Raw genomic sequence first — 22,062 nt, forward strand, 5'->3', positions numbered from 1 at the left:
TTTCATATCATACGAATGCTTTATTTTCAATGTGTGTGGTCATATTAACAAATGAAATACTAGAGGTTTAAAACACGTCTTATAGCACTGTACAATGATAGAAAATGAATAATAAATACCCCCCTGCTACCAAATATAATCGCAGTGGAAAAATGTGTTATTTTCAGAGCTTACAGACAGAACCTCTGTAACCTCCAAGCACATCTGCCTAGGAAGAAGAAACTGTAGCATCTACTGTACTTCCAGTTCTTTTAACCCAATAGGTTGTGAATGAATAGCAAACCACTTGAGCAGTACAATGGCTACTTTAGCAGGAGTGTTAAATCCAGATTATAATATACTGAATAAAGAGCCACCTTTCTACCTGTTCTTATTAATTGATGACAGCAATTAAGGGAATGTTCCTTGGTTGCCTAGTGCTGTCATTGTATGTTCTAAAGAGAATACAATAAAATCCCCAAATCCACTAAATACAATGTTTTTTTTTTTTTCAGTGACCAAGGACCTACAGTAGAGCACATGCACATTTCCTAGATATCTTTGCTCATGGAGCAGCAAAGAGGTGATTGGTTTTGTTCTCTTTTACTAGTTTTTTTTTTACAAAAACACAGTGTCTTTGATTCATATTTGCTTTGCAAATATAGTGGTCTGGGCAAATCAATCAATAACGTTTTTGGTACCAGACATGTCTTCTCCCTAATATGTCCAATTAACCCATTTTACTGGGCCTATTTACTTATTTTCGTAAAAGGCGTCTGATAACTATAATCTGTTATCGCTGCTATTTTCGGTGAGAATAGACTTTTTTTTCCTGGGGGGGGGGGATTGGAACTTTAACAAAAAACGTAACCCGGCACAGCGTGTCTGATAAGAGCCTGTCCCGTTGAACAGTCTTTAATAATGCGATAACGTTCTATATCACGTTACTTCTGGCCCGGCTTTCTCATAAGGATCTATATAATAAAGCCCTGTGATACAATGGAGAGGAGGATTCGGAAGCCTATTCTGGAGGGAACAGAAGATGCCTCTACAGTGATGCTCTCCCCATAGACTATAATGCTAAATACCATCTGGATTTAGCTCTTGGGGCCCAGCTAAGCTTTTCTGAATTTAATACACTGACCCAGACCACAGTCCTTATTGGCAATAATTTGGCTCCGTATCTCCCTCATTCAGCTGCCCCTATACGAATAAAAAGTTTAACTCATGCGGAAACAGCCGTCTTTGCATGATTTTGGCTTGATAAAAAGGCTCCAATATCATAGTTTCAATTAGCTGCACTAAAGATGCCAGAAAAGTAAATTTGACCCTTTTATTTTTATTCCCGGTGTGCCTAATATGATGTAGTCTAATGTAGCACACAATAATTTAAACACTATACAATAAATACATGAAATAAATATTACACACACTCCTTTTATCTCATCTCCTTATATACAATGCATAGCAAAATTATATTGGTCCAGAAATTCAACACACACAGACATCAACGTTTTAAATAAAACATTCACCACCAGAGGAAAATCAACATGACATGTTTACAATGTGCATTGCCTCTGAGCAGATTAAATGTGTATAGAAGTCATGAAGCGCTTTGTGAAGTTCTTGATGAGAGATTTGTTCTCTATCAGCCTTGACTCGTGGATGCAAGAAGGGCAGGATGTACAATGGTCTGTTCATCTACACTGACAGGTGTGCATACTCATAATGTTTGTAATTGCCTTTTTTATTCAGTGCAATATTGCTCCTTTTGTATCGACGCTTTGCATCATTAAAAGTAATTGCAACACTCACACTGTGGTTATCCTGCAGAACTAAGTGACCATGAAATCTAGTGATGTATCTAATCATGTCTGGCACATGTGCAGACAGTTTAGTGGTGCATGTGCGACAAATGGTGAAATTGCAGGAATGAATGATACTTTACATACATAGCAGAACTGAGACATAAGAAAAATAAATACATAAATACTATTTCTCTTGTACATATGGTTCTGGAAGGCTTAATACACAAATAAGACAACAAGCTGGGAAAACGAGCGCTACCTTCAAAATGTAAAATAATATTAGTTTGCGTTGCTGACATGCTGAAGGTACTTTGGCATGAGAGTAACTAATCAATCCATTTATGTGTTAAGGGTCCTGAAAGATTTGAGCGTTTTGCACATTGCATACAATGATATCGTCCAAAATAGCTTGCAATGATAAACGATGATAGACCAACGATGAACGACTGCGGGGACACACATCGTTGTATGACGCTGCCTCCACACTGAACAATATATTGTTCATTTTTGACCGATATCGTCCATATCGTTCTTAAATATCTACCAGTGTGTACTGTGTAGGGCCCTTTACACCTTACTCCAGTGGAACATTACTTTGCTTAAATATAGTGGAGTGGGCAGTATTAATAGTGAACTTTATATGTGAAATGAAAGCTTATAAATGGTTGATTGTGTCAGCCTTCATGTATACTTTATCATGTGTCAGTGGCTTCAGCTGTCGCATGGAAGACACATTTTGCTCCCATATAGGAGGATATAACCAAACTCTTGGTTGAAATTGGTTGTCATCAACACATATAAAATTATTTCCAATCTTAGGTTTACACTTCAATCCAAGTCATTCCATGTACATCAGCACTAATTTATATATACATGTATACTATATATAAATTAATGTGCATATTCACATTTATTTTAATAAATAAAAGCAAAACTTGGATTTACCTTAGGCACACCACAATATTACTAGTCTATTAATTGGAGTTCAAGTTCAGTGCTAGGGAGCCTGAAGTTCTTCTTGTGAATTAATTAGCAAGCTGCAGAGCCACTGATTAATAGTGCCTGAGGCTGCCACAGTACCACCACCCTCCTGTGTCTGATAAGCGTGACGTAATGAGTCCATAGTCCCACACCTAGCCTGTAGGAAGTGTCACATGATGATGATGTGGCATCTTGCAAGGCGGTAACCATAGCTCCGCGGTGGCGGCTATAATCACACAACAGCTGAGCCACTGCAGAGGACCAGAGGCCACCGGATTCCATGTGTAAATGTGGGGACTGTGTGTTGGGGCCTCCCATGTGTGGGCAATCCAGCTCTGTGTAATTGTATAAGAAAAAGAATATGCAAAGGTCTAAACACAGTAAGATGTGATGTAAATTAGCAATAATTATTAAGCCTGAAGAAAACAGAAGGTACAACAGCATACAAATCTTTCAGATTAGACCTGATTATTCTGTATACTGTTTACAATATCTCATGACAACTCTGCTCGTAAACGTATTTGTTTAAATACATATCTTAATATTCATTATAAAAATAAATGTAAACATAAATAAATAAATAGAAATAATGAGCCCACTTCAATAAATAAAAGTAGAGCAGTACTGATAGAAGACCACCACTTTACTAGAGAACACGAGATCTTATCACACTGTCTAATAACAGAGTGTTGGTTTTCTGTTTTACTCTACTGACAACTATGCTGAATGGTTCTCCTTGTATTACAATGCAGGAAAGGAATGGGCAGTCACAGTACTTCTGGATCTGAATCTCCAACTATTTGGCCCATCCCTGATACAGGATCCACCAAACTACCTCATCTTGATCTCCAATTAATTTTCACTTCCCCGATGCAGTGACTCTGAGCGAATGTAAGCCAATCCTAAATGAAAGATAAGTGACTTGTGTATAAGGGTGGTAAATGGCAGGGTAAAAGAACAAGCGGCACTATAGTTTTCTTATTGAAAAACAGATGAAGAAATTAGTTGAATAGTAGATTACAAGTCAAACCAAATAGCACAGTTTGTATTGCATTTTTGTGACTGATATCAGGCGACTAGAATAGTTCTGAATATAGTATTGCACACTTTGGGTCTGAGTATGGGTCAGACACTGTATCGTTCATTTATGCGTCTCTTGCCGGTACTGCTTCTGCCACTCTATGCAAATACTGTTACAAACTCTTCCCGGTGTAAAAGCGGGCACCTGAATGTGCAAGGACTGAGTTGCCCACTTAAATGTGACTTAGTGTGTCTTTAAAACACAGCATTATCGTAACTTGTATCAGTTCCATGCTAGGTGAATATTATCCATAAGAGTATGGCCTAAAATGTGAGTGATTAGGGATCTGAGTTTACAACCACTTACGCATGCAATACTCATGTGACATGTCCATACGATGGCCTGTCTCTGTGTGTCTGCTATCCCACCTCCCAGTTTACGCCTAGGAATGCGCAATACATTTTCAAGACACTGAGACTGCATGTCTTATTTGCAACTCTGACTCTGTGCGCACCAGTGATGTGCGGTGGGGTGAGGCAGAGCCTTTCCTGTCATACTAACGTTTGAGTCTAAGTTTTGACTGTGTAAAGTATATGAAAAATACAAAGAATATGTTAGAAATATTTTCTTTGCATTATTCTAATCATTTTATAGCCAAAACTCTAGAGTAAGTATATGACAGATGAGCAGGGCCTCACCTTCCTATATTTGGCCCTGGTGCTAGCCAGTGCCTCCTGAGCCATTTACCTCACCACACGTCCCTGGTGCGCACAGACTCTGGACACATGCGCAAGCGTAGTGGAAACAAATTGTTCCAGCACGTGCTACATAAATGTTACACCTGACTCAGACTCAGGCCCCTTATGCTTCCATCATCTTCTTTTTTTCAGTTACTGAATAAAAAAAGATTTCACTTTACATTACAGACCTATTGGTTCCATCACTCTAGAGGGGATCAGTATGATATCCCGGCTGTCGGGATCCCGGTGATCACCAGATCGACGCCGGAATCCCGACAGCTGGAATACTGGTGGCGAGCACAGCGTGTCCCCTCGTGGGCTCACTGCGCTCGCCACGCATCAGGCCCGGTGCCAACATCTATTCCCTCTCGGGTTGCGGTGTGGACCACCACCCAAGTGGGGATTGCGGTCGGCGGTCGGGATTTCACCGGGTGTCGGGATTCCGGCGTCGGTATCCTGACCGCCAAATTGACTGCATACTAGACTAGAGAACCTTTTATTCTTGTTAGTGGCTCCTGCCTATAGTGATGGAGCAACACATCTAATGATGCCAGTTATTTTCTCAGAACAAGAAGTACAGAAATAAAAATACAAAAGACAGATATACTTAGTGCCAAAGCTCTTTGGAATTTACTACTGTAGTACGAATAGTAGAAGAGCGCTATGTAATACATGGAAGCATACTGTAGTGTGATGCCCAACACTAATATTAGCATGTGCAGACTGTACTAATCTGGTGAAGATGCAGTTATTAGTCTTTTACAAATTCACGTCTACCAGTTTGTTTCAGTGGCTTTGGAAACCGTATGTTCATTAAAAGAACTTGTTCATAAAAAATAATTATGTAAACCCCTGGGTGTTTTCCAACAACTATTGTTTTGGTCATTTAAATGGCTTTCAACATATAAACATAGTTGCCAACTTTTCCTATTTGCCAAATACTTTCCCAGGTTTTAAAAATGGAATTGTCCTTACAGTATTTCTCAGCACTGACACAATTCCAATGTTTCTGCATGCTGGATGCAAGTCATCATCTATTATTCTTAGGTGTAAATTCGGTTTGAAAAATAGTATTACAAAAAGTATCCAATTCAGTAAATAATACAGGATAAGGGCATTATGGGTACTGTAGTACGCCAGGGACTGCTCAGGAGCCAGTGAAGCATCTAATGTATGTGACTGCGCTGCCTATGCAGCAGTGTCCCAGGTAAAAACAATTGGAATGTTAGTAAGTATGCATAGAGTTCAATTTGCAATTTTTACAATAGTAGCAATCAAGAAAAAAATCATAGCTACTAAACTGGAAAGGAAGCATTAATGAAGACAAAGCACTGGAACACCTGTGTGAGCATCAGCCATCTAACACTCAGGTTTCTCAGGATGGCTGGTATTTTCACGCTTCCGGGGCTAGTGAAGCTGTGTTCAAGGATGCAGTCACTGACTTTGGCACCACTATTGGCTGACAAGTCCTCGTTTTCTGTAATGCTGCCTGTTACCGCGCCTTCCCCGCACACCAGACGGCTACAGCATGTCAATCATGTTGCAGCTTAGGGGGCATTGCGATCGTTGATGAAGACACAGATCTGAAGATGCGCAGTGCAGATCCTGCTCATGCGCAGATTGATAAACATAGGAGATGTGCATAAACCATTGGGTTTGCGTACATCTCTGAATTAGGCCCTATGTTTAATATGCTGTTAAGTGCAAAAATAGACTTGGCGGGAATCCAATCAGCGTTCGCCGTGCGGGGAATAGCTTAGAGTTTCACGTCTGAAGCTATTCCATAAAGCAATCTGTGTTTCCCCTACATGGTAAACCCCAGAGGGTGCCTTTTTATCGCAGCCCTTTCCTAGCTGCTCCTGAAGCTGTAAGAAGTAACTTAATGTATGGCGTAACCCCCTGCTAATTGAATCAGCGGCTGCATGGCAATTAGTAATTGGATTCCCCCCTTAAAAGGATCAGGGTAAAAAAGCAGTGTTACATTTCATAGTAAGGTTCTAGTTCTTTAACAAGGAGGTAAATGCCAGGTGGGTAAGTGCAAACACTGAGACAACCTCCACACCATAAAGCATTATGATCTCAGAAATGTATGCACAGAAATGCACTCACATACAGTACGCAGATAACTTCAACAGCACGTTGCTGCTCTATGGCCCTCATTCCGAGTTGTTCGCTCTGTAATTTTCTTCGCATCGCAGCAATTTTCCGCTAATTGCGCATGCGCAAAGTTCGCACTGCGACTGCGCCAAGTAAATTTGCTAAGAAGTTTGGTATTTTACTCACGGCATTACGAGGTTTTTTCTTCGTTCTGGTGATCGGAGTGTGATTGACAGGAAGTGGGTGTTTCTGGGCGGAATCTGGACGTTTTATGGGTGTGTGTGAAAAAACGCTGCCGTTTCTGGGAAAAACGTGGGAGTGGCTGGAGAAACGGGGGAGTGTCTGGGCGAACGCTGGGTGTGTTTGTGACGTCAAACCAGGAACGAAACTGACTGAACTGATCGCAGATGCAGAGTAAGTGTCGAGCTACTCAGAAACTGCAAAGAAATTTCTATTCGCAATTTAGAGAATCTTTCGTTCGCAATTTTGCTAAACTAAGATTCACTCCCAGTAGGCGGCGGCTTAGTGTGTGCAATGCTGCTAAAAGCAGCTTGCGAGCGAACAACTCGGAATGAGGGCCAATGTACAGTGTTCCTTAGTACATTTAGCTAGGCCTGAAGCAGTATGGCCTAATTCAAGTGAAGTGTTCAGGTCTGTCACGTTCTCCATTAGAGCTTCACACACAATAAATAAATTACACTAGAACTCATTAGAACAGACATTCATTTTCCCTGAAAGATTTTGTATCCAAAGTCAAGGGGCTTTCAAGAATAAAGATAATACAATAATCATGTCTCAGTACAGATGCTGTGTATATTTATACATACATACACACATACGTTTCTGTGCTAATGAATAATGCTATCTTTATTCTTCACAGATTATTTTTATAGATCTTACTGATTTATACTATATTTTGGATACAAAATCTACATATGCTTCCCATTTATAATATTAGTATTGGAACTGTGAAATTGCTAATACTGTAATTTAAAATTTCCCTGAATTTATATATAAATTAGAATAATAATAATAATCATAATAATAAATATGAAATAAATACATAGACAACTATATAAATCTTAAAACAGCAAAGTACTGCACCTTCTCCCTGCAGATGGTACTATATTCTGTTCCATCTCACAGCAATGACTTTCTATACTAGCATAGTCTGGCCATAGTGGCTTCTAGCTATTGACTATTTCTCAGCCTCACCTAGAAGTGTTAACAAACCTGACTGTCCACAATCACTAAATAAGTACCGGTTTATATCTACTGTATATTGCAATGCTGTCAGTATATTATGTGCATTACACAAGAATGTATTGGATAGTATCCAGGCCCCATAGCAAATGTATCAGTAAGGCCCATGGACGTGGAAGTATGCGGCCTGACCGTAGGAGTTTATTTACAAAGCATCTGGTTTTAAAAAAATGTAAAAGGGAAAGGATTTTACTAGCTCTGTTTTGCTAGTAAAATCATTTCCCTTTTAAATTTCGGCCATAAACACGATCACAAATGCTTCGTAAACAAACCCCCTAGTGTCTACCTCCACCCCATCATAATTCATCACTAGTTGCCTGATGGAGGCCTGGGTTCTTTGTACCCATCCCCCACACTCACTCTTGGTGCCCCCGTAGACACCCACGGTTTATAGACTAGAATGATGTCGTATGGCTATCATTATATAAATTAACAGTAATCGTAAATAAACAGCAATATCAAATTGCGTATGAGGTGCAGGACTATCTTTGCATCATTATTAGTTTTCTTTATACCTTACATAAATAATGTAGATGCCATAACGTAGGAATGTGGGGACACAGTTACCAGATTAGTGCAGCCCAGATGACTAATCGCAATATATTCATAGGTGTGAAAAACACGTCTCACTTCAGACATTTACTTGCCTGCCTTTCAGATATGAAAACAAACCATTTCTTAGAAAGGTCAGGAGAAATGGTATGTATGGGAAGATAGCTGTCTAGCTGCAATCCTGCATGTTTAACAGCTGCCATCTCATTTGGGAGAAAGAGTTTAACCCTGTCATTATGAAACTAGAACAAGTAATTGCTATTAGCCCAGTTAACCCTGCGAGGGATGACTTATTGGACGAGAAACAGTATTCAGGGGCGTTGATGGTTACTGACAGCTGAGAGTTAATTTGACATCTAGAATCTGTGCGGTGACAAAGTCACATGCTTGGCATTCCACGTGGGGTTGAAGAGATATGGGGACCCCAAATGACTGACAGATAGGTGTGTCTGGTCAATAATCTCGCAGTCAGCCTGTAAGAAAGGAAGATTCTGGGTGCCTCCTCTTGTTTTTTGATATATAACTCAGTGACAGTCCAGTACAAAGCAGTAAGTGGAAATTGGAATGTATCTGATTATCAGAAGCTTTTAAACACGAGTGGACATGATGTTCATGATACATAGTTGAGTAGCCCTGCTGCAGAGCACTGTATGGATAACATGGAGGCCCCGGAAGTTTTACGACAGTCTTAACGCCTGGTGCTGTCACAGGAGTCAGAGCTTCGGCTCCAGCTTTGACTGCGGCTCCTGCTGTTTTCTCTGGAGCTTCGGTTCCAGTCCCTACTGCTGCTGCTTCTTTTGCTGCTTGTACTCTGGCTGCGACTGCTTCTGTGACTAAAGTAACTGCGACTCCTGGACCTGCTTCTGGGGCTGTACCAAGGAGGGGTGCTGCTGGCACTGCTGGAGGAAGATGGACTAGGCCGGTAGTATGGGATGGGACGCTTGCGAGCACTGTGTGGAGAAAAATGACAGACACATAAGCACAGCTTGCGATGGATTTCCGTAGCTGACATGCCAAATTGCTTTAGGTCACAAGTGCCATGTAAGGACAGGCCTGAATGTGAGAACTGTCTATATTTAGATTCCACATTGCTAGTTCTCTATGCTGGAAATTCATAGGAGTTATTACTAATCTCAAAATGATTGGGAGGTATTAGGTTTGTTAGATAACAGGTTTTTTTAAGGATTACAATAGAATTCAAAATATATATGATAGGGCCTTATAATTTATGTCCAGATGCTGGGCCATGAAACACAGGCATGACGTCTATAGACATACATTATATAGACAGCAAGGGACAGTAATACCTAGAACAGTGGTTACCAAACTCGGTCCTCAAGACACCCTAATGGTCCAGGTGTTAAGCATACCCATGGCGGATCACAGATAGTTAAATCAAATGGACTTAGGTCCTAATTAGGTTACATGTGATCTAGCATGGTTATCCTTAAAACCTGGAAAGTTAGGGTGCCTTGAGGACAGAGTTTGGTAACCTCTGACCTAGAACTAAATAAGGGTGACTCATGACTGTTCTTATCCTAGCCAAGCATAGTGGTTATTACAATGTCTCTTCTCTACCTATAACATACAATTTAATGAATGTCTGACTCTCTTTCATTCAAATGTGCTACATCATGGTTAGGAAATATACTAAAAGTATATTTCAAGGATGACATTTTAACATACTGTACAGTACTCGGATATATACAGTATGTGACATGGCGTATACTCAGGGACATGTAAGGTAAACAAAATAATTGTAGACTTGAAAATAAGGGTTCGGTGGACCCTGCTCACGAGGGAGCTTACAATCTAATGGAAAAATGCTGCAGCTGATATAAGAAATGCGAATGAATAGCGATTGGGACAGCTGTGAAAGTGCCCCAGTGGGAGTAGTATACGCGGAAGCAGAGTATTTAAGGACTTGAAAGCTGTGGGAGGGTTAGGTCTGACATATTAGGGAATTCCATAAATGGGAGAAGTTATGTAGGTTGGAGTGAGAGGTGGTTATCAGAGAGGGAGAATATTTTGAGCTAAGATTTGAGAGCTATGGAGAGGTTATGGTGACAGCTTATTAGGTCAGGGTGAGCCTTCTATGCTTCCTTATAGTGTCAAATAGTGCTGTTCATATTAATTTGCTATAACAATACATGTCTACGTATATTCTTATGATTATGCCTTGATAAAGATTATTGTACTACTGTATACTCCATGGTAATTGACTTCTTGGACCACTACACACATGAAGTCTATGAATGATAGCTTATTTTGTCTGGGATAAATAAACCAGTATGGTAACAAATGTTAATAAATATAAATAACTTACGGCTTACGTTACACAAATTGGGGGTTATTCAGATCTTGACTAATACTGAGGTCAGCTGTATATAAGGCGGCGAGACTACTATATGTGATATACGCAACTGGACTTACTATCTGGTACGCAGATTACCAATATGTGTACTGTGTGTATATTCAATATACTGAGAAGTCACTGCACCGTGAGGCGCTTGTTCCATCTTCTTTGATTACAAATATAAATAACTGACAACAAAAGTGAAAGTAAACCTCTCATCAATAGGATACATTGTATTAGATACGAAGTTGTCCAGTATTTAACAAGTACATGGATTTATGTGTCTTGGTTGTGCTTTATACCTTGTGATCCTCCTTGCTTCCAGGTGACTTGGGGAATCTCTCCTGCGCTTTCTCATTGGAGAATAGGAGCTGCGTCTCTTCCTGTGAGCTCCTTTGTGTGTCTCCTTTTCTGCAGAATCATACTTACTGCTGCGCTCTCTATCTCTGTGGGAAAGAATTAGTTTACAATTGTGCTCTTCACATGATGAATGTTACAGGAAAGGCATTATCTCTAACTCTGTTACCCTAGCGATTCCTCAAAACACTTTGTATTTCTTTGCCAGTTCAATGTAAAATAATACCTGCTGGGACTGTAACGAGAGTAACTGGGACTCCGTCGGGCTCGGGAACTTCTGCTTCCAGTGCTCTTCCTACCCGATTTTGAAGAATAGCTAGGAGATCTCGAGTATGATCTGCAGAGAGATAGAATGATATTGTGACACAATTGTACAAATGAGATGGGAATGACCAAAAAAAAAAATAATCACTTCATAGTCTTGCTTACTATCCCTTTTAGAGCATGCTCTTAATTAATTGTGCTTCAAACTTCTCCATTTAAACTTCTCCATTCAAACTTCTCCTTAATGGAGCCTTCCACGTCATAAGGGAAAGTATACCCAAGAAGGTCTCTGATAAAAAGGAAAAATTGAAAACTCTTCCTAACCGCCTGGGTGGCTGCTACGGTAGGTTGTTTATATTATTTTAGTGCTCGGACAGGACTCATACTGTAGTTTGCTGTGTTACAGTGGCTGTAATAACTAGACTGAAGCCAGATGAATCCACATGAGCCTGCAAGTCATCTTTTAAAATGCAGGGATTTGTACTGTTGATCCCAAGCCAATACATTATCCAGAGAGGGCTGATTTGGAGGAGGAAGGTGTTGTGTGACCCAAATACACTGCATAAACCTCTTTTAAATCTAATCACATAACACAAAATCTAATTTGTACAAACAAGCAATGCAAAGTAATGTGCCTAACCCACATTCCGTAACTCCCTACAGCTGCCACCATCTTAGGCCCAGATTTATCAAGCCTTGGAGAGTGATAAATAGCATGGTGATAAAGTACCAGCCAATCAGCTCCTAACTGTCATTTTTCAAACACAGCCTGTAACACGGCAGTTGGGAGCTGATTGGTTGGTACTTTATCACCGTGCTATTTATCACTCTCCAAGGCTTGATAAATAGGGGCCTTAATGTGCAAAGCAATACGCTTGCCTAAGAGGTGTATTAATGATTGGGTGAAGCCATGTGCAGCACCCCCTACCACTTGCTGGTGGTGCTATCTTCTGTGTGATGGCGTATGCTTAAAAGATAGAAGGGGCTATGGCTTCAACTATCCCAATATATCACATGAAAGATGATGTTGCCAGTTAAAGGTTGGGGAGAGCCTCGCTGCAGGCATATTGTCCTGGATGCAGGGTGTACACCTCACAGCCTTCACACAACACCAGCGGCTACCTGCATATATGGGGGCAATACCCCAAAATAAGCATTCCTACTGTGGGCATGCTTTTTTGCACCTCTGTAAATTAGTTAGTTGGCTTTAGCCAAAAATAAAAGAGTCTTCTCAGTAAGCATCATACAGCAGCCCTCTGTGTACAGCTATTCATTCATATTGCCCTGACATCTCTACAGCTCCTTCAGAGCTAATGCATGAGTCAACTATTTTTTAAGCAATATGTTTTGATTTTAAATAAGAATAGGTCACAGCTGTCAATGAAGAATGAGTCAACTATTTAATAATTTGCAAATACAATTTTCATTCCTTTAAACGCTCTACAAACATGATTCAGAATCACCCATGTGGCTTAGTTGCAGGACTTTTTAACATTTAGTTATATTTAACATATTTTAAATATGATCAAGCGTAACTGGAGACCTACCTTGCACCTGAAGAGCTAGACCTGCTTCGTGACTTTCTGCCAAAGGATGACCTACAGTACGATGAATAAGAGCTGATGGAATGGCTTGAGCTGTGGGAGTAAGACCTGGTGCTGCTGTATGATGAGCTCTGTGATCGACGACTGTGTAAAGAGTTTCTGTCAGGTGATAAGTCTGAGACACTCTTGTGTTCCTCCAGACAGCCCAGGCATGAAGACAGATCTCTGTGGAAGAATTAGACCTAACTCTTAATAGATATCTCATGTGATCTTACTCTGATTTTTCTGCGTAGGTTAAGGGCCCCATACATCAGGTGGTAGTTTCCCCAATCTGACCAGGACCAACGATCAGAAAGTGAGATTGGCGACCAATGATGATCAACGTTCTGTCAAGGAAACCATACAACATCCCCAAATTGACGATTTCAACCATTTTCGGATTGTGAACAGGGAATAAAGATTTTTCAACATGTTGAATATACCTGGTTCCCCGACCCGGCGTCTGGGGGATCGGAGAATTGCGTCAATCACTTAGTGATGCATAGGGGCCTTTAAGAAAGATGTACCAGGCTTTGGCAGAAAGAAAATGTGGGTACAGCTTCATTTAATTTTCATTTTAGAGATTTGTTTTATTTTAGTCTCTTGATTACATCTCTAAATACAATTAAAATTTACACTGCAGATATGTGTGATAAAAATGGAAGTTAAAAGGCCAGTCTTCATCTAAAATAGATCTCACCACTAGAAGCATTCGCAAGTATATATGATGTATCTAAAAATAATGAAGCTTCAACTGTCATTGTGGGGAACACACATTTTCTGTTTACACATATTCTGGTCTATAGGTGTAATGAAGGACTCTACTACTGGCCACTAACAACGTAACACTGACAAGATAACAGCAATCTTTTAATGGGAATACATACAAAGTAATATGCATGGTTATATAGTTGTTGGAGTATACTGTATATGACTATGAGGTGAGGCATTAAATCGATACACTAAAGCTGGGTACACATTAGACAATATATTGTCCAATATATCGTTCCGATGCGGATCAGAACGATATATCAGCCATATTGTCTAATGTGTACCCGTGACTGTGCGCTCCCGTGGGTCGTTTGATGAGTTGCTGTATCTGGTGTGCTGCACGCCCTATGGTACAATCCTGGTAACTACAGCATGCATCCTAAATGTGACCACAAATAATACATAACATGGTTGCACGATCTATCATTCAGTGTGTACGGCCAACCAATATATTGCTATATTGGTTGCACCGTTGTTTGGGTACACACACTGTTTAGTATGTACCCAGCATTAGTGGACTTCCTATGTTTATAACTCATGGATGTTTGTATATGTCACAATCCAACATCCTTTCATTGTTCAAACATCTCTTCACCTCTTAGCCTGCGTCCGGGACTCTCCCAAAACAAGCGCTGAATCCTTCGTAAAAGAGAAGCAGCTGGCTGAAGAATTCCCTGAATCCGAGATGTTGTCACTCTGGCCATTTGGGGTCTTTGCAGAAGAGGGTACATGTCCAAAACCCTGGTGAGTAGGGCTGTCCTTTTCCTGACTGATCTTCAACACAGAAGTACCCGTCTGCATCGGGGGAGGGGAACACAAATCATTTCCAGAGTCATACTCATGTGTAACTTCCTTCTGACAACCTCCATGACTCTCTGCAGTGACCAAAAGGCCGGGGATTGATTGGGAAATCTGAAAACACAAGAGAGTGTTGACATAGGTGGAACCCAACATTGGTATAGCAATTTGTCACTTAGCACCACTGTCACTTTTCAGAAATTATTTCTGTTCATCATTCTCCGTATACTGTATATTTTATTAAACAGAAAAGAAAAGAAAAACAAAAAAGCGGGCAGTGAAAAAATGAAATAGAAATAGGAGAAAACAAAATAAAAAGAATATCTCTACAGAAAGTCCACAGAGGCGTCTGCAGACAGTGAGAGCTGCAATGATACAGACACCATGCACAGTTTTGGCATGCACCCATAGAAAAAGAATAAGACTGCGAGTGAAAAAGAAATAGGTATTTCTGTAAATGTAATGAGCTTCCTCTCTGATTAAACATTGGCACGGCAAATGGGACTCAGGCTACAGAGGAGGATTGTTAGATTTAATGTAGCTGTTATAAGGTTCAATTGTGCACAATGTGTTCTACAGATTTAATTAGTACATGGAAAGAGATAAAGCAGCACCTTTCAGTGCAGCGGAGACCTAGCACTCAGCCATTTGGCGCCAGTCAAATCCTGAATCTCATACTGACAGCAATCAGTAACGATACTGTACATAAAAAGTTTACTAATTTCAGCAAGCCTTTTAAAAGCTTAGTCAATTTTGTCTATCAGTTAGAAAGGCTGAGCGTATGAACCTGTTTCATAGAGAGGTATGTTTACCCCTATACTCATCATGTACCAGTTTCACAGGAACCTCACATCATCAGTCTCTGCTTTCAGGAGACCATACTCCTTCCACTAACTCACAGTCTGTGGCTTCATGCTGGCATCCATTCTCCTCTTCACAGCACACTACTGCCCATCCTCACTTACAACATCAGATGGGTGGACAGATCAAATATGAAGTGTAAATACACAATCTTAGAGCCTACTAAACAGTTTCTGGCCCCTCCAGAAACACAATGCAAAAATGGTCATACTTGTTTGGGGTCTAATCTACAAACTCCTACATTTATTTTGTATGCATTTTAGAATTTTGTAAAAATTGTCAGTTAGAATATTACATATTATAAGATTACATTAAACAATGGTATGCAGTTATAATACCAGCTGTCAGGATACCGGCATTCAGGAGACGGACGCTGGAATCCCGACAGCCGGTGCAATACCAATGCCTGGAATCCCAACCACATCCAGGTTTCCCCACTTGGTTGTTGGGTCCACGCCGCCAACTGAGAGGGAATATAACCTGTAGCAAGCGCAGCGAGCCACCAGGCCCAAAGCATGGCGAGCAGAGCGAGCCTGCAAGGGGACTCGCTGCCGGTTATATTCCCACGCGGTTGGTGGTGTGGACCCATCAACCGAGTGGGAATATCCGGAAGTGGTCGGGATTCTGGGTGTCGGTATTTTACCGGCTGTTGGTATTTCACTGGCTGTCGGGATTCTGGTGTCAGTCTCCTGGATGCCCGAATCCTGACAGCCGGTATTTTAACTGCATCCCGTGTAATGATCACCTACAGATAATATGTGTCCATCAGATTCTAGCTGTGACTTCAATGCCTTTCTGGTTATAGTTTATGATAATTATTCTAATTAGCAGTGTTTAGTATTAGCAGTGTACACCTGCATTTTCTCTTCTTTCTGGTAAAATGTGAGACAGGAGCACTGCAGCACACCTCCAAAGAAGCAGGCTAATGTTACTTGTAGTGTGAGCTGGTGGCTAAATCTTGTTTAAATATAATGTAGATAATTTAAATAAGATACATCTCATATTGGCCCTGACTCTCATTTCATTTATTACTTTTTGAGAAACATATAATGAGTAAGATGTTTTTGTTACCTGCTTTACAACACTTGATATATTGTTTAAGAATACATACGTTTTACCGGCAGATGAGATGCCAGTTGTCAGTATACTGACACCGGCATCCTCACGGGACCTTATCGTCTGCCAGTAAAACGTATGTATTCTCATTACACGCCTACTTGCTTTCAGCTCTGTGTAATGTATAACATGCTCATAGTTACATATTTAGAAATAGGGCAGAGGTCCATTGCATTCAAACCTTTGTAAATGAAGTCTCTTAATTTGCCTTTAGAGTAGTTCTAGTACTTACTAATTAATTGCAAAACAATGTTCTTTAAGTTACTAGTTATAGAAAATATGGTAGCCTGATAATGATATGGGTGTTTAGCAGCCCTTCATATGTGGTGAGACATAATACGGTGCAGTAAATTATACTTTATCTGGTAGCTTGATTTTATATTATTTTTTTGCATCAATCAGTCTAAATATACTATACGGCTGGTATACTTGAAAGGCAAGGTGACATTGTGTGTATGGAAAGAAACGCATATATAGTAGTTGTACAATCTCTGCAGTCAATGCGCTTAGGGGCAGATGTACTAATCTTAGAGAGGGATAAAGTGAAGATTGATAAACTACCAACCAATCAGCTCATAACTGTCCTTTTCGAAACAGTAGTAATATGGCAGTTAGGAGCTGATTGGCTGGTGCGTTATCTCTCTCCACTTTATCACTCTTCAAGGCTTAGTACATCAACCGACACTGCTGTAATCATTATCAGGGCGCACTGGCATCAGCCGTGTCCCAGGTGCAAAAGACAAGTCTGAGAATCAGCGTAACTACAGTAAGTGTATTCACAACTTGGCATAGTCCACCCAGTTACACATCTCTGTCTGTGCATTGTATATTACGGTGCATGGCCTATACTTGCTAAAGCTTGACTCATGGATCATGCATAGTGTGAAAACATGCAAGGAACGTTCGCCAAACCAACTTACGTTCAACTCTGCATCAGCCCCCTATACAACACCTATACTATGGCACCTCCTAGACAGCACCTATACTATGGTGCCTCCTATACAGCACCTATACTATGGCGTCTCCCATACAGCACCTATATTATGGCACCTCCTATACAATACCTATACTATGGAGCCTCCTATACAGCACCTATACTATGGTGTCTCCTATACAGCACCTATAATATGGTGCCTCCTATACAGCACCTATACTATGGCACCTCCTATACAGCACCTATATTATGGCACCTCCTATACAACACCTATACTATGGTGCCTCCTATACAGCACCTATACTATGACACCTCCTATACAGCACTTACAGTATGGCACCTCCTATACAACACCTATACTATGGAGCTGCTTATACAGCACCTATACTATGGTGTCTCCTATACAGCACCTATACTATGGTGCCTCCTATACAGCACCTATACTATGGAGCCGCTTATACAGCACCTATACTATGGTGTCTCCTATACAGCACCTATACTATGGTGCCTCGTATACAGCACCTATACTATGGCACCTCCTATACAGCACCTATATTATGGCACCTCCTATACAACACCTATACTATGGTGCCTCCTATACAGCACCTATACTATGACACCTCCTATACAGCACTTACAGTATGGCACCTCCTATACAACACCTATACTATGGAGCCTCCTATACAGCACCTATACTGTGGCAGGTGATAACATCCAGCCATTTGTGGAGTTAATTTCTGCTGCTCAATCGGTCAAATCATTTTTGTTTTGAAATTGTCTTATCAAATACACTGAGTAAAGATCTTTATCTACAGCTTTTCATATTCATGTTATTTTAATTAGTGTTTAGTTTGATGTGTTGCTGAAAGCTATTTGCTGTAATGACTTTGTTCTTGAATGACTCATCTGTACATTGTACTTCAGTAAAACAGCCCATCCCATTACTGCCAGTGTGCCCTCAGATGCCACACACTACAAAGGACTGGAAAGATCATACACTTTATATTTTGCTGGTGAAAAGAATCTTCATGTTTTACTGTGTGTGTCTACTGTATGTGTTAAAATCTACAAGAAATAAATGTGTAAAGGGGCCCATACATCTAAAATTAATTGGGGGCAATTACCCATTTTGCCGGTTACTGGGTCTGGTCACCAGCAAAATCCAACATGGTGGGAATCCTCGATTCCCAGACTCCAACCCAAAAATCATTGGAATAGGTGAGTTGGTCTATCAGTTTAATTTTGGAATGTCTTCTGAATGTCAAACACCACGTAAGCTCCAGTATTATGGAATGGAAGTTGCATAGAATAGTATAAGGAGTAGAACAGAATAAGGAAATGATCTATTTAGTTTATGCATCTAACAGATTTACTAAAATGCTAAATAGTTGGTTGTCTATGTTTTGTTGCTGTAGTTTCCTTACAATACTTTAAAATAAATTAATTTAGTTGTAATCACATAATGTATAAAAAGTTATATTTAACAAAAAGTTTCAAGCTTATATTTGTGAATCTCCAATTGGGTGCCATTTACACTGCACACGAGTGCTGTGTTAACTCTTCTGCCGGCACTTGTAGATGAGTCGGCTCTTCCTATACTGTGCATTGGGCCTGGGTCAGATGTCATGGGTTGGACCATTCACACTGCTTTGTTTCCTGGATCATTCGGGTGTCCAACCCGGGTCGCTACTCGAGATGTTTTTTTTTTTTCAGGAACCCCTTCACACTGAGCCGCGGCCCGGGTTAACCTAGCAATAACATGGGTTGAAGCATTGGTGAGAAAGGGGTATACTGTACATCACTTTATTTCTTGCTTTGTTCATTCTGTTTTTGTACTTTGTGGACAGCTTGTAGCACCATATAAACAAAGGATAATAATAAAACAGGTTGAATATCCCATATCCAAATATTCCGAAATACGGCATTTTTTGAGAGCGAGATAGTGAAACCTTTGTTTGCTGATGGCTCAATGTACACAAACTTTGTTTAATACACAAGGTTATTAAAAATATTGTATTAAATGACCTTCAGGCTGTGTGTATAAGGTGTATATGGAACATAAATGAATTGTGTGAATGAACACACACTTTGTTTAATACACAAAGTTATTAAAAGTATTGGGTAAAATGACCTTCAGGCTGTGTGTATAAGGTGTATATGAAACAAATGCATTATGTGCTTAGACTTGGGACCCATGCCCATGACATATCATTATGGTATGCAATTATTCCAAAATACGGAAAAATCTGATATCCAAAATACTTCTGGTCCCAAGCATTTTGGATATGGGATACTCAATCTGTAATTATAATAAGCTTAAAACTAATCGGGGCTTAACCATAACCCTAAAATTGTAAGAAAATAAGCTGTCAACATTCTATTGTCGACATTCTGTCATTATTGACATTGTGAGTGGACATGTTGAATGTTGACATTCTGAATGTCAACATTCTAGTGTTGACATTCTCAGTGTATACCCTCCTTGGCATAAGCAACCCTTTTCATTAAATCCCTGACATAATGCATAGCTGATCAGGACAGGAATGGGTTAACATTAAATATTTAATATGGCTGGACATCTCCTTTATCTATTTCAGCTTGTGGAAAAGATGATATCTTTGTTCTTTAATTGTGATGCGCACATGCCAAGCATAAGTGATCAGTTTTATCTCAGTATCTAGATACTCTTGAATTCAGTGTTGATACGTAAATGTTCTTGCGAGTCCTGCTGAGAAGGCTCAAATAACTGTTTGCTTGCACCATATTTATGTGTCACTTTTAATAGCTGTGTATTTAAATCTGTGCCATGACTTGAATTCCGTTCAAGGTCACAGTAATTACAAGCTTGCTACACAGCGGCTGAAAGTCACAATTAGTGTGATGTTCGATAAACACAGCCTTCAAATGATTGTAACGACCCTGTAAGGTTGCCATGATTAGACCAAACAAATGAATGTAGAGAGTAAATCATACAAAGCTCGCTTTTTTATTAGAGCACAAACCTATTGAAAAACACTTGGCAATATCAGTCATTTCAATGCAAAACGTTTATGTTAATAAAGGGAGAATAAGGGAAGTGCACATTCCCTATCTGGGATTTTTAAATAGATGTCTCCTTTTGATATATATTTTTAAAGTGACATATGCATAGTGGCAAACTGCTTTGACGCTGAAGCTAATAGTATTTGTATTTGATTATTTTATGGATGAGGGAACATCACCAAATAATTTTTGTCAATGGCTTGCTCTTTACAGTGGAAATTGTTGGAGCGGGGTATTAACGGAGAAGATAATTGCGTTATATTTTTCAGTAACCTTTTGTTAAATAGATGGGATACTTCAATTATGCAGGAACGCTAATTTCCACATAATTTAAGTAGATATTTGCTTGCTAAATAGAGCCCACAGCGTTAAAAAAAAACATAGTACGTGACAGCTCTAATAGTGATAATATATTTCTTTCTCTATAAGGTTCATCCAGGCATTAAAATGTATCTGTTCATAGCTTTTATATTGAAGATATCACACCCACAAAGCCATGCCATAAGCAGTAGTGTTGCTGCACTAAATTATTAAAGTAGACAAACCTGTTATTAAGGCTTTCAATTATTTGGATGCAAACTGCGAGAAGAATTGGATGAGCTTATTTTAGATCAAGATATGAAGATATATTTACTAGGCAATGGTTCTGGCCATGGGATTTAAAAGGGCAATAATATGGAATGCCAAACCAGAAATGTCTTGCATTTAATATTAATGCCCTTCAAATTTCATGGCTAGAAACCCTGTCAAGTGGGGGTTCACTTAGTAAATATATATATACAATGGAGTCTTATCAGCCTCTGTGTAAATTCCTATCACATTGTAGATTTTTGGTATATTCCAAAGGAAAACTACATTTTTCATAGCTTTGTATGATGACTAATCATTTGATCTGATGAAACAATATACAATGCTCAAAAGATAGAGTGACAATGAAAAGAAAAACGCTTTGCATTCAACATTGCATGTTCTTTAGACAAACTTGATTCATTGACCCTACGGAAGCTTAAAAATAACGTGTCCAAACATGGTACAATAACAAAAAATAACAAACAAGATAAATAATAATAAAAATGTCAATAAAGAGGTAAGCATAAATGCCCCATTTTCTGGGGTTAAGAAAGGGGCAGAGAAACAGGAAAATAAAGTATACAGATATAATCAGTTTCACTTTCCTTAATTGAATAGTTTTTTCCCCCTGTAATCCAGATTTAGCAGGTGCCTCACTCTAATAAAACCCCTAACATCTGTCAGGAATCAGCGACTTACCAAGCGGGAACTCCTCCTTTAGTAGGTAAGGTGTAAGAAAAAGGTAACATAATTCCATCATTACATATTACAGGTCAGCAAAAACAAACATTCACTCTCCCTGACAACTGCCTTCTATGTGCAGTGGGAAAGACAGATGGGCAGGGCTCATATGGGGAGTACCTTGAGAGCAGTGTCTAATAGTCAATTATGTGTCAACTTTGAAATACATTTAAAATAACACAATGAAAGGTGATCTCCACCGTCACAGAATTCTGCTTTCAATGCAGA

The 22,062-nt window shown here is 39.7% G+C and overlaps 1 protein-coding gene and 1 long non-coding RNA gene across 3 annotated transcripts in view; one reads left to right on the plus strand and one right to left on the minus strand.

Moving 5' to 3' along the window:
- The window catches only part of SRRM4 (serine/arginine repetitive matrix 4), a 209,051-nt gene continuing 186,989 nt past the window's right edge, over positions 1-22,062 (minus strand). Inside the window, exons 9-13 of the mRNA XM_063964311.1 lie at positions 14,368-14,684; positions 12,966-13,187; positions 11,381-11,491; positions 11,100-11,243; positions 1-9,391 (exon numbers count right to left, since the gene is read on the minus strand). Of these exons, the coding sequence (XP_063820381.1) occupies positions 9,130-9,391; positions 11,100-11,243; positions 11,381-11,491; positions 12,966-13,187; positions 14,368-14,684 (1,056 nt within the window). The 3' untranslated portion in view covers positions 1-9,129. The remainder of the gene's footprint in view (positions 9,392-11,099; positions 11,244-11,380; positions 11,492-12,965; positions 13,188-14,367; positions 14,685-22,062) is intronic.
- Positions 9,385-22,062, plus strand: part of LOC135064842 (uncharacterized) — a 25,666-nt gene continuing 12,988 nt past the window's right edge. Inside the window, exons 1-2 of one of the 2 annotated variants that reach the window (XR_010251144.1) lie at positions 9,385-9,482; positions 14,375-14,516. This is a non-coding gene — a long non-coding RNA (uncharacterized LOC135064842). Of the gene's footprint in view, positions 9,483-11,486; positions 11,762-14,374; positions 14,517-22,062 lie in introns of those variants that run through there. The other variant, XR_010251150.1, reaches the window with a different exon arrangement.

Source organism: Pseudophryne corroboree, chromosome 1 (genome assembly GCF_028390025.1).
Source record: "Pseudophryne corroboree isolate aPseCor3 chromosome 1, aPseCor3.hap2, whole genome shotgun sequence".
Classification (NCBI taxonomy): Eukaryota; Metazoa; Chordata; class Amphibia; order Anura; family Myobatrachidae; genus Pseudophryne; species Pseudophryne corroboree.